Here is a 13099-nt window from a genome sequence, read left to right on the forward strand (position 1 = left end):
GTTATGTTGCAGTGCTGTAATGTATGAGACAGGAGCTGTATGCAGTCATGCCAGGTCATTGTGGAGGATGGAGCACATCAGAATCAAGTGAGTCTGTTATATCTACATGTATATCAACAAGGTTATATGTACATTTACGCCCATACCAAAGCATCCAGAAACATAGGCAATCCGGATGTGGGTGTTGCTGTTAAGGCAGTCTATTTATGATAATTTATTTATATAATGGTGAAATGTCAGGATTTCTTTCATTGATATAAGTGATGTTTCACTGAGATATCACTTTCTTCCATTATTTCACAGGTTTTTTTTCTCTTTTTTTTTTTTGCTGTTCCTTTATAGCTCGGCTTAAATGATATGTGCTAAATTTGTGCTACATAAACCCGTTGTAATGTGTGTGTCATTCAGATGGGCCGGTGGGTTCATTGGATGGGGACATCAGTGTAGAATACGACATGTCACCTCGGGCAGGTACCTGGGAGTCGTCAACGAAAACCAAGTGGTCACTGTACATAGAAACAGAGCTGATGAAGCCAGCACGGCCTTCTATCTTCGTCAGTCCAAAGTAAGTGATTATTCATACAACACTAGAAATTAGTCATTGGTGAAACAAGTCATTATATGACAGTGAAATTATCAGTGTATACAACAATGAAATTAGTCAGTTATGAAAATAGTTAGTCATTATATGACAGTGGAATTAGTCCATGGTCAAACCGGTTAGTCATTATACAACAATGAAATTAGTCAGTTATGAAAATAGTTAGTCATTATATGACAGTGGAATTAGTCAATGGTCAAACCAGTTAGTCATTATACGACAATGACATTAGTCAATGGTCAGACCAGTTAGTCATTATACAACAATGAAATCGGTCAGGTATGAAAATAGTCATTATATGGCAGTGAAATTAGTCCATGGTCAAACCAGTTAGTCATGATACAACAATGAAATTAGTCAATGGTCAGACCACTTGGTCATTATATGACAGTGAAATTAGTCCATGGTCAAACCGGTTAGTCATTATACAACAATGAAATTAGTCAGTTATGAAAATAGTTAGTCATTATGTAACAGAGGAATTAGTCCATGGTCAAACCGGTTAGTCATTATACAACAATGAAATGAGTCAGTTATGAAAATAGTTAGTCATTATATGACAGTGGAATTAGTCCATGGTCAAACCCGTTAGTCATTATATGACAGTGAAATTAGTCCATGGTCAGACCAGTTAGTCATTATACAACAATGAAATTAGTCAGTTATGAAAATAGTTAGTCATTATATGACAGTGGAATTAGTCAATGGTCAAACCAGTTAGTCATTATACAACAATGACATTAGTCAGTGGTCAGACCAGTTAGTCATTATACAACAATGACATTAGTCAGTGGTCAGACCAGTTAGTCATTATACGACAATGACATTAGTCAATGGTCAGATCAATTAATCATTATACAACAATGACATTAGTCAGTGGTCAGACCAGTTAGTCATTATACAACAATGACATTAGTCAGTGGTCAGACCAGTTAGTCATTATACGACAATGACATTAGTCAATGGTCAGATCAGTTAATCATTATACAACAATGACATTAGTCAGTGGTCAGACCAGTTAGTCATTATACAACAATGACATTAGTCAGTGGTCAGACCAGTTAGTCATTATACGACAATGACATTAGTCAATGGTCAGATCAGTTAATCATTATACAACAATGACATTAGTCAGTGGTCAGACCAGTTAGTCATTATACAACAATGACATTAGTCAGTGGTCAGATCAGTTAGTCATTATACAACAATGAAATTAGTCAATGGTCAGACCAGTTAGTCATTATACAACAGTGAAATTAGTCAGTGGTCAGACCACTTGGTCATTATATGACAATGAAATTAGACTATAATTATAATCATAATACAGAGAAGCTTTGTATTTCAATCTGAAATTGGCATTCCTTCAAATGGATGAGTGTGATTTTTTAGTTTATGATTTCTCTTTGTTAAAATATGCTGCTTGACTTCCAAGATAGTGGGATATGTGTACAAAATGATGAAGAAGGATGACATCATGTGCTACATGTTGTTGTTGTGTGGAAGGCTGACGTGCTACATGTTGTTGTTGTGTGGAAGGCTGACATCATGTGCTACATGCTGTTGTTGTTGTGAAGAAGGCTGACATCATGTGCTGCATGCTGTTGTTGTTGTGAAGAAGGCTGACATCATGTGCTACATGCTGTTTTTGTGTGGAAGGCTGACATGTACTACATGTTGTTGTTGTGTGGAAGGCTGACGTGCTACATGTTGTTGTTGTGTGGAAGGCTGACATGTACTACATGTTGTTGCGAGGAAGGCTGACATCATGTGCTACATGTTGTGTGGAAGGCTGATATCATGTGCTACATGCTATTGTTCTGTGGAAGGCTGACGTGTTACATGTTGTGTGGAAGGCTGACATCATGTGCTACATGCTATTGTTCTGTGGAAGGCTGACGTGTTACATGTTGTGTGGAAGGCTGACATCATGTGCTACATGTTGTGAGGAAGGCTTACATGTGCTACATATTGTGAGGAAAGCTGACATCATATGCTACATGTTGTGTGTTTAGGATGACAAAAAGCAGAGTGAAGGACGTGAGGATGAGGGAATGGGAAAGGCTGATATCAAATACGGTGACTCCATTGCCTTCATCCAGCACTGTTCTACAGGACTCTGGCTGTCCTACCAGACGTTTGAGACAAAGAAAAGGGGTGTTGGCAAGGTTGAGGAGAAGAAGGTAAGAACCTCAAAGACACGGCTTGTCTTTGTAGAAAGATGTGTACAAAGTCTGAGCAAAACTGCGTGTTGGTCATTTGGATTGTGATATCTACTTAGAAGCTGCTTTTCTCAAAATAAACTTACATGTTCTCAAAGCAAATCAAAATCAGATCCAACACCATTCTGGGGGTAGCCAAGTTAGTTTTCTCAACAGATCACAGATTGACTGTTATGTCGTAAACTACATGTTACAGAATGCAACCTGTGCAAACATAGCCATTGAGTTATGTCCCTTGTTTTTGTAGGCCATCATGCTGGTAGAAGGCCACATGGACGATGGTTTCACATTGACCAGGGCACAGGAAGAGGAGTCGCGATCAGCCGGGGTCATTCGCAAATGCCAGTCTTTGTTTCACAGGTTCAACACGTATGTTTTGTCCTTAGTTGAACAGGGCAGTTGGCCGCCCTCTGTATTGCTCTATTTCCACAAACTTTTTAACAATCATTCTAATAGTCCAGCTAACTAACTGCCTTGTCATCTGTCAGTTATTTTGATCTTTTACAAAACTGTTTGCCAACATATATCATTTCATATCTGGCTTGAGTCTGGCTTATCCCTGGTTCTATATTTGTCTGCAACCACTGACGTTAGCTCTTTCTTCCCTTGCCTGATGATTTCCTTTCACTACTGAACCAGGCATCATTCTCACAGTATATCTCTGATTGAAACAGTCAGGGTGTGCCTTTAAATTTGTAAAATCTCTCTGGCTCTCTTCTTGGTGTCAGTAAGACAACCTGCTAGGTTTATATTCTGACATGTAATTGACGTAATTAGGTGTAATTAGTATATGCATAGTAATATCATGGTTTGCCCCAGACCCTGCTGACATTAGTTATGGCAAACTATGAGATCATAACAAAACGTTTCTTCACAAATAGTTCACGCAGTTTGCATAATCATCCATGCCTTGAAGAATTAATGACTGGAAGGGTACTAATAAAGTGACATGTAAATCATTTTCTACGTGAAAAGGTAGAGTCAGTAGATGTGAGGATTTTACCAGTAATTGATCAGACATCCATGAATTCCTATATCCTTATATGCGTGCACTGGTAAGCCATGGGAAGAAATTCCTATATCCTTATATGCGTGCACATGTAAGCCATGGGAAGAAATTCCCATATCCTTATATGCGTGCACATGTAAGCCATGGGAAGAAATTCCTATATCCTTATATGCATGCACATGTAAGCCATGGGAAGAAAATCCTATGTCCTTATATGCGTGCACATGTAAGCCATGGGAAGAAATTCCTATATCCTTATATGCGTGCACATGTAAGCCATGGGAAGAAATTCGTATATCCTTACATGCATGTTCATGTAAGCCATGGGAAGAAATTCCTATATCCTTATATGCGTGCACACGTAAGCCATGGGAAGAAATTCCTATATCCTTATATGCGTGCTCATGTAAGCCATGAGAAGAAATTCCTATATCCTTATATGCGTGCTCATGTAAGCCATGGGAAGAAATTCCTATATCCTTATATGCATGCTCATGTAAGCCATGGGAAGAAATTCCTATATCCTTATATGCGTGCACATGTAAGCCATGGGAAGAAATTCCTATATCCTTACATGCATGTTCATGTAAGCCCTGGGAACAAATACGTGCATACCTCGTGAAATTTTTTTACTTTATGTATCGTTGTGTGCTCATGGTTGATGCAATTTTTTTGGCCTTTATCCTTTGCTGTGATATGGTAGAAACTTTTTTGTTTCTTCCTACATTTAGATATCAAAATATTTTGACATTTAGAAGCAGCATGACTAGTATAGATGTTGTGCTTTTGCAAGATTGTTGTTAGTGTGACATGCATATCTTGCTGCATGGAAAGAGTGAAGGGTATATTTAGTGACCTGTGCTGTTGTTGTTGTTTACCAGAGCTCTTGATGCACTCAAGGATGAAGGGATTAGCAGTAATGCCTGGTCGAGGATCAGCTTGTCAGAGGTTCTCAAATGCCTGGAAGATTTAATTGAGTACTTTGCTCAACCTGGAGATGATGAAGGTAAACAATCATTTATTTGATAAATCATTTTTATAGAGCCTTATACTGTACATTTTGTGTTTGTTAAAAGGGTTAAAATATGCTGTGAGTTTCTTTAAACAATGATAATTTCATATGTCTTGTTTCTATAGCTTTTAAAATTTCAAAATTTAAGTGCGCTTTCAGTTGACTGATTTACTATTTTTTTAGAACATGAAGAAAAACAAAACAAACTGAAGGCTTTAAGAAACAGACAAGATTTGTTTCAAGAAGAGGTAAGCTTCTAGTTATGACTGGGTGCATTTTATGGTTTCTTTCTAAGATACACTAGTCTGTCTTTACTGGTCTGCTTAATGTCTGATTTAGTGTTTTTAAGAATCTTCCTATATTTTTTGATTGATTGTGGTTTTATGCCGTACTCAAGAATATTTCACTTATACGACGACGGCCAGCATTATGGTGGATGGAAACCGGGCAGAGCCCAGGGAAACCCACAATCATCCACAGGTTGCTGGCAGACCTTCCCATCTATATTTTTTTAAGTACTGGTAAATGGTTAAATCCATGGAAGCTACACTACACTTAATGCCTGCAGAAATGTTTGTAGAAAGTTCTTGTTGTGAGGAGCTTGTGTTTTTGATTTTCTGTCTGAATCTTACAGGGTATGATTGCCTTGATATTGGAGACCATTGACAAGTTCAGCCATTACAAAAGTCGGCGTCAGTTTGCATATTACGCGGGAGAGGACGCTGCTCAGAACTGGGATGACATCTCCAGTTATCTCTATTTGCTGCTGGGTATGTCCATTGGCTTTCCTGTTCCTCCTCATGTTTGCAAAAGGTTTATGTTATTTTTATCTTCTTGTCTGATTCTAACATTTGATTTCAAGGCCTTTGATTTCTTTGTGACAATCAGAAATCGCTCACAGCCGTGATTAAATGTGCTGTTGTTGTTGTTGACAGCTGCAATGATTCGTGGTAACCGTGCTAACTGTGCTCAGTTTGCTCAATCTTACCGTCTGGATTGGCTGGTGAATCGGCTGGAGAGTCAGCAGTCTTCTAAAGGTACGTCTCCTTGTAGTGAATCAGCACTAAACATCCTCACAAATACCAAACCCCCACTACATCTATCTTGTAGCTGATCAGCGGTGTACATCATCCTCACAAATACCAAACCCATACTACATCTATCTTGTAGTTGATCAGCAGTGTACATCATCCTTACAAATACCAAACCCCCACTACATCTATCTTGTAGCTGATCAGCAGTGTACATCATCCTCACAAATACCAACCCCCCACTACGTCTATCTTGTAGCTGATCAGCAGTGTACATCATCCTCACAAATACCAACCCCCCACTACGTCTATCTTGTAGCTGATCAGCAGTGTACATCATCCTCACAAATACCAAACCCCCACTACATCTATCTTGTAGCTGATCAGCAGTGTACATCATCCTCACAAATACCAAACCCCCACTACATCTATCTTGTAGCTGATCAACAGCGTACATCATCCTTACAAATACCAAACCCCCACTACATCTATCTTGTAGTTGATCAGCAGTGTACATCATCCTTACAAATACCAAACCCCCACTACATCTATCTTGTAGCTGATCAGCAGTGTACATCATCCTCACAAATACTAAACCCCCACTACATCTATCTTGTAGCTGATCAGCGGTGTACATCATCCTTACAAATACCAAACCCCCACTACGTCTATCTTGTAGTTGATCAGCAGTGTACATCATCCTTACAAATACCAACCCCCCACTACGTCTATCTTGTAGCTGATCAGCAGTGTACATCATCCTTACAAATACCGAACCCCCACTACATCTATCTTGTAGCTGATCAGCGGTGTACATCATCCTCACAAATACCAACCCCCCACTACATCTATCTTGTAGTTGATCAGCAGTGTACATCATCCTCACAAATACCAAACCCCCACTACATCTATCTTGTAGCTGATCAGCAGTGTACATCATCCTCACAAATACCAACCCCCCACTACGTCTATCTTGTAGCTGATCAGCAGTGTACATCATCCTCACAAATACCAAACCAAAATAACGTGTTGATTATCTTTCTCAGGTGTGCTGGAAGTGTTACTCTCTGTGTTGATTGTTTTTCTCAGGTGTGCTGGATGTGTTACACTGTGTGTTGATTCTCTTTCTCAGGTGTGCTGGATGTGTTACACTGTGTGCTGATTGTTTTTCTCAGGTGTGCTGGATGTGTTACACTGTGTGTTGATTGTTTTTCTCAGGTGTGCTGGATGTGTTACACTGTGTGCTGATTGTTTTTCTCAGGTGTGCTGGATGTGTTACACTGTGTGTTGATTGTTTTTCTCAGGTGTGCTGGATGTGTTACACTGTGTGTTGATTATCTTTCTCAGGTGTGCCAGATGTGTTACACTGTGTGTTGATTGTTTTTCTCAGGTGTGCTGGATGTGTTACACTGTGTGTTGATTCTCTTTCTCAGGAGTGCTGGAGATGTTACACTGTGTGTTGATTGTTTTTCTCAGGTGTGCTGGATGTGTTACACTGTGTGTTGATTATCTTTCTCAGGTGTGCCAGATGTGTTACACTGTGTGTTGATTCTCTTTCTCAGGTGTGCTGGATGTGTTACACTGTATGTTGATTCTCTTTCTCAGGTGTGCTGGATGTGTTACACTGTGTGTTGATTGTTTTTCTCAGGTGTGCTGGATGTGTTACACTGTGTGCTGATCGATTCTCCAGAAGCTCTGAACATGATTAAGGAGAAACATATTGTCACCATTATATCGCTGATTGACAAACATGGCAGGGATCCTAAGGTATGTACAAGGCCTCACAGTTAAACTCTAGGAGAAAACACCTGTAGCCAACTTCACTGAGCATCAGGCCTGAATATATGTTTACTGATATTGGGGGAATGAGTAAATGCATAATTATGGCTTAAGGCTGTTTTGGCAGTATTTCAGCCATAATGTGGTGACATTGAGGGAATGAGTAAATGCATAATTATGGCTTAAGACTGTTTTGGCAGTATTTCAGCCATAATGTGGTGACATTGAGGGAATGAGTAAATGCATAATTATGACTTAAGGCTGTTTTGGCAGTATTTCAGCCATAATGTGGTGACATTGAGGGAATGAGTAAATGCATAATTATGACTTAAGGCTGTTTTGGCAGTATTTCAGCCATAATGTGGTGACATTGAGGGAATGAGTAAATGCATAATTATGACTTAAGGCTGTTTTGGCAGTATTTCAGCCATAATGTGGTGACATTGAGGGAATGAGTAAATGCATTATTATGGCTTAAGGCTGTGTTGGCAGTATTTCAGCCGTAATGCATAGGTAAATTTCATATGTAAGATGATGTCTAAAGACCATATCATTAATGCCAGGGAGGCGTGGCAATATGGGTTATAAAAGCTGTACACATTGAGACCAGCAAACTTACTGGCTCGGGTGAGACTCCATCTTACGATGTAGAGTGTAATATGTCTAGCCCCGCCACACTACTGACTGAGCTATCCAGCTCACTCTAGCCAGTAAGTTTGCTGGTCTCATTTTATCGGTCAAATATTGTATCTACTCGCTGTATTCCCAGATGATGATTGTAGTAAACTTTACAAAGCTGAAGTTTATTACCCTCATATTACCTTCTACCTTCTCTTGTGAATCGCACCTGGTTCACAGGTTGCATTTTCTTCCATGTACTGTACCTGCATACACTGTGCAATGTTTTACTTTGAGTTTTTGGGCTTACTGCAGGTGCTTGACGTGCTCAAATCCCTGTGTGTGGGGAACGACGTAGCTGTGCGACTCAATCAAAACCTTATCTGTGATAACCTCCTTCCTGGCCGTGACCTCCTGCTGCAGACTAAACTGGTTGACCAGGTCACCAGGTAAGCTCTGGCTGCTCTAAAGCACATGGGAACAAGGTATTGTCTCAGTTGTCTGCTGAATGTAGTCCTGTCTTCATACAATTGTGGACAATGCTTCAGTTTGCTCCATTTGTATTTATATGCGTAGATTTGTTCCTGTTTAAAGCTGAACAGAGTGAACAGTTTACATTCAACACAAAAAAGTCTGCTATTTACCCCATTGAAATGTCAGAAATAGGGACATTTCTGAAAGTTTCTCAAGCTGACAGCAGAAGTTTCACATTTCTTGATAAAGTACATCAAAGACGAATATACATTGTACATGTTTTTATGTTTTGTGCTGTCTGTAAAAGAATTTGGAAAGAATGTTGTATTCTCTTTTTATCATTGATGTTAAATGTCGTGTATAATTACAGTAGATCTGGTTGTCTTGTTTAACCTCTATAGCATCAGACCCAGTATATACGTAGGCCTGAAAGCTGGCTCAGCTATGTACAAGAAGTGGTACTACGAGGTCATCGTGGACCATGTGGAGAAGACGACACACTTACCTCCCTTGTTGCGTGTTGGCTGGGCTAATACAGGTGGCTTTGTGCCGTACCCTGGTGGAGGGGAGCAGTGGGGGGCTAATGGTGTTGGTGGAGACCTATACTCTTACGCCTTTGATGGCCTCAACCTGTGGACAGGTAAGTGTACACAAGCCCCAGTATCAAAATAGTCTGGATCTACTTAGTACTACAAGCACCACAATCAAGAAAGTTAACCAGGCTTTTCTTTTCTGAAGGAATAAAGAGCTGCTTGGTGTTTTCATAACACATCACATATATCTGCCCAGTGTTTTAGGTTCATGCATCCTTTTATTAGAATACTTCATAAATTTTGAATATCAGTGGAGATTCATGTATATTCCCTGTGTTTGATGTTAAGGTGGTAAGCCCAAACAGGTGCGACATGCCAGCCAGATGCTTCAGAAACATGACATCATTGGCTGTTGTCTGGATTTGGCCCTATCTCAGATCACCTTCAGTCTGAATGGCAACAAGATCAGGGGCTTCTTCAAGGACTTCAATGTGGATGGCATGTTCTTCCCTGTCATCAGCATGTCTGCCAAAGTCAGGTAAAATCTGCAATCAACTAAGTTGTTAACCCGTCAGCTTTCATTCATTGATGAACTTCATTTACGGAGGGTTGATGAACTCGGTCAATAAACAGCTGATCTTCCCAGAGCCCCTCTCATTCACTGAGTCACATTTCAAACTTATCTATAAATTGGTTTGATTTGTTGTTAATTTCTTATATTAGAATATTGCTCTATTATTTGTGATGCGAGCATTGCTTTTAAATTCAAAAACATTTTCAAAGTACATGTTAAGTAGGCGTTGGTATGGAATTGAAAATGAAGACAGATAAAATGGTTTCACCCACATTATATCTGGGTCCACATTACAGAACCTTAAAATATTTTGCCAGTTCAAGATGCGTTTAAAAATCCGTTCAGCTGTATATATATATCAAAGATATGGATGAATAGCTGAGCCCTGATCTTGTGTTGTAGCTGTCGCTTTGTCTTGGGTGGAGACCATGGAAAGCTGAAGTACGGCCCCCCTGAGGGTCACTCTCCCGTCTTTGAGAGTCTGCCCCCGAGGGAGAAGCTGAAGATAGAGCCGTGTTTTCACCTGGGTGATGTACAGAAGAGCATTGTCTGTGGTCCAGCGGGAAATCTGGAGCGCGTGGTGTTTGTCCCTCATCCCGTGGACACAGCACATGTGAGTCAGTCAGACACTCTTCCCATGTCACCTATTTGTTTATGTCATCATTGTTTTACACCATACACAAGAAAGTTTCACCTTCACCATCTGGCCATGATGGAGAACACTAGAGCACTCTTGTTATGAAAATGAAAGCAAATATACATGCAACTTATTGTGTAAAATGACTTAGTAAGCTTGGGTTAACTTGGGTTTATCTGGCTGTGTGCAAGGATGCTGCTTGAGAATGTTTTCTCTGTACATAGACATCCACATGTAGCAATACGAAAAATGTAAAACTGATATGATAAAGGTTCATCATTGATGTATTTCAGATACCGGGGCTTCCGTGCCTCAGTTGGTTAGCGCGCTAACCCAGCGTAATGACCCAGGAGCCTCTCACCGATGCGGTCTCTGTGAGTTCAAGTCTCATGCTCTTAAGCTTCAAGAGCTCATGCTGGCTTACGTGAGATGGTCTGGCAGCAACCTGGTGATGGTGGTGGGTTTCCTCCGAGCTCTGCCCGGTTTCCTCCCACCTTAATGCTGGCCACCGTATAAGTGAAATATTCTTGAGTATGGCATAAAACACCAATCAAATAAATAAATAAATAAATTTCAGATCCAGTTGCCGGCGTACATTGAGAATGTTCGGGACAGATTGGCTGAAAATATCCACGAGCTCTGGGCAATGAACAAAATAGAGCAATCCTGGACGTATGGGGAGGTAAGTTCAGTATGGGATGAAGCTGTGGTGCAGACCTATGGGGAGGTAAGTTCAGTTTGGGATGAAGCTGTGGTGCAGATCTATGGGGAGGTATAAAGTTCAGTATGGGATGAAGCTGTGGTGCAGACCTATATGGAGGTATAAAGTTCAGCATGGGATGAAGCTGTGGTGCAGACCTATATGGAGGTATAAAGTTCAGCATGGGATGAAGCTGTGGTGCAGACTTATGGGGAGGTATAAAGCTCTGTATGGGATGAAGCTGTGGTGCAGACCTATGGGGAGGTATAAAGTTCAGTATCGGATGAATCTGTGGTGCAGACCTATATGGAGGTATAAAGTTCAGTAAGGGATGAAGCTGTGGTGCAGACCTATGGGGAGGTATAAAGCTCTGTATGGGATGAAGCTGTGGTGCATTTTTTGAAATTCTGCCAGGCTTTTTACAAGTGTTAAAGTTTTCCTCATCCTCTCTACTCACAGTGTGTTGTGCTATCAGAAATGTATCCTCAACAAAAACTATAAGATCCATGTTTTGTCTGAATATTGCTAAATAAAGTCGCATTCAGCAGTACATTAGGTGTACATGTAAATCACATAAGTTTTCATATTCTAAAAAGTTCACAGACTTTGTTTGCTGGTGTTTTATCGGGTTTTCCTCTGTCTGGAAAAGGTTTGGTATTGTGTGAATGATACATCCCATCATGATTGATCGTAGAAATATACATGTGGTTTCAGTGTGGAACTGTGCTTACTTGCTAATCTAAACCCATTCCCCTAGTTGTAGTAAATGGAAAGCCAAATTTGTATGTGTTAAGTATTTGTTTTGTTTGTGCAGAGGAGGGATGACACGAAAAAGACACACCCTTGTCTCACCACATTTGAGAGGCTACCTATGTCTGAGAAGAAATATGACATTACCCTGGCTTATGAAACTCTGAGGTAAAATGGCAATGTAGTTTTGTAGTAATTTGATTTAATTCTGTTTCTCCAGAAACAGTATGCTGTTTGTGAATATGAGTGCACTTCCACATGAATACTTACGGAATTTTGTTGGAAATCTGAAAATTTGTTATCTATCTTAATATTCAAAGTGATATACATTTTCATAAAGATGCTACAATGGAGAATTACTGAGAAAGACCTTGGTGTCAGATCCAGCAGTACCTGGCTGTTAATCTGAAAAAAGATATCTAGACAATATTATGGTATGGTAGCCTGATCAGAACCATCTATGATGAATGTGAAGTAATCTAATGTGCTTTGATTTACCAGACGGATTAAGTAGCTGGATATTGCTGGTTTTCAGGACCCTCTTGGCTCTAGGGTACCACATAACAATTGATGCCAAGAAGCAGTCAAGCAGATTAAAGACACTGAAACTGGGGAATCCGTAAGTTGTTTTCAGTTGAAGACTCTTACATTGCACTTACTGTTGTGCACAAATACAGGCAGAAGATTATACGTTCTATTATGCACAAATGCAGGCATAACATTGGACGTTCTATTATGCACAAATACTGGCATAACATTGTATGTACTATTATGCACAAATACAGGCATAACATTGGATGTTCTGTTATGCACAAAACAATTCCTGTCTTGTGTAGACACGAATGCTAAGGCCACTGCAGCCAGGTGGTTAGTGTGCTAGCAAGGCGTAATAACCCAGGAGCCCCTCACTAATGTGGCCGCTGTGAATCCATGCCTGGTTCAGGCTGGCTTCCTCTCTGATTGTACATGGAGGGTGTGTCAGCAACATGCTGCTGGGGGCCTCCGTGGCTCAGGTGGTTAGTGTGGTAGCACAGTGTAATAACCCAGGAGCCCCTCACTAATGCGGCCGCTGTGAATCCATGCCCGGTTCAGGCTGGCTTCCTCTCTGATTGTACATGGAGGGTGTGTCAGCAACATGCTGCTGGAGGCCTCCGTGGCTCAG

At 40.4% G+C, this 13099-nt stretch overlaps 1 protein-coding gene across 1 annotated transcript in view; it reads left to right on the plus strand.

Moving 5' to 3' along the window:
* The window catches only part of LOC135468178 (ryanodine receptor 2-like), a 171824-nt gene that overhangs the window by 33671 nt on the left and 125054 nt on the right, over positions 1-13099 (plus strand). Inside the window, exons 9-24 of the mRNA XM_064746268.1 lie at positions 13-87; positions 409-565; positions 2614-2781; positions 3068-3189; positions 4711-4835; positions 5025-5089; positions 5476-5611; positions 5777-5878; positions 7521-7639; positions 8585-8718; positions 9145-9383; positions 9625-9814; positions 10253-10463; positions 11065-11169; positions 12002-12105; positions 12473-12556. Of these exons, the coding sequence (XP_064602338.1) occupies positions 13-87; positions 409-565; positions 2614-2781; positions 3068-3189; positions 4711-4835; positions 5025-5089; positions 5476-5611; positions 5777-5878; positions 7521-7639; positions 8585-8718; positions 9145-9383; positions 9625-9814; positions 10253-10463; positions 11065-11169; positions 12002-12105; positions 12473-12556 (2136 nt within the window). The remainder of the gene's footprint in view (positions 1-12; positions 88-408; positions 566-2613; positions 2782-3067; positions 3190-4710; positions 4836-5024; positions 5090-5475; positions 5612-5776; positions 5879-7520; positions 7640-8584; positions 8719-9144; positions 9384-9624; positions 9815-10252; positions 10464-11064; positions 11170-12001; positions 12106-12472; positions 12557-13099) is intronic.

Source organism: Liolophura sinensis, chromosome 6 (assembly GCF_032854445.1).
Source record: "Liolophura sinensis isolate JHLJ2023 chromosome 6, CUHK_Ljap_v2, whole genome shotgun sequence".
In the NCBI taxonomy this organism is placed as follows: Eukaryota; Metazoa; Mollusca; class Polyplacophora; order Chitonida; family Chitonidae; genus Liolophura; species Liolophura sinensis.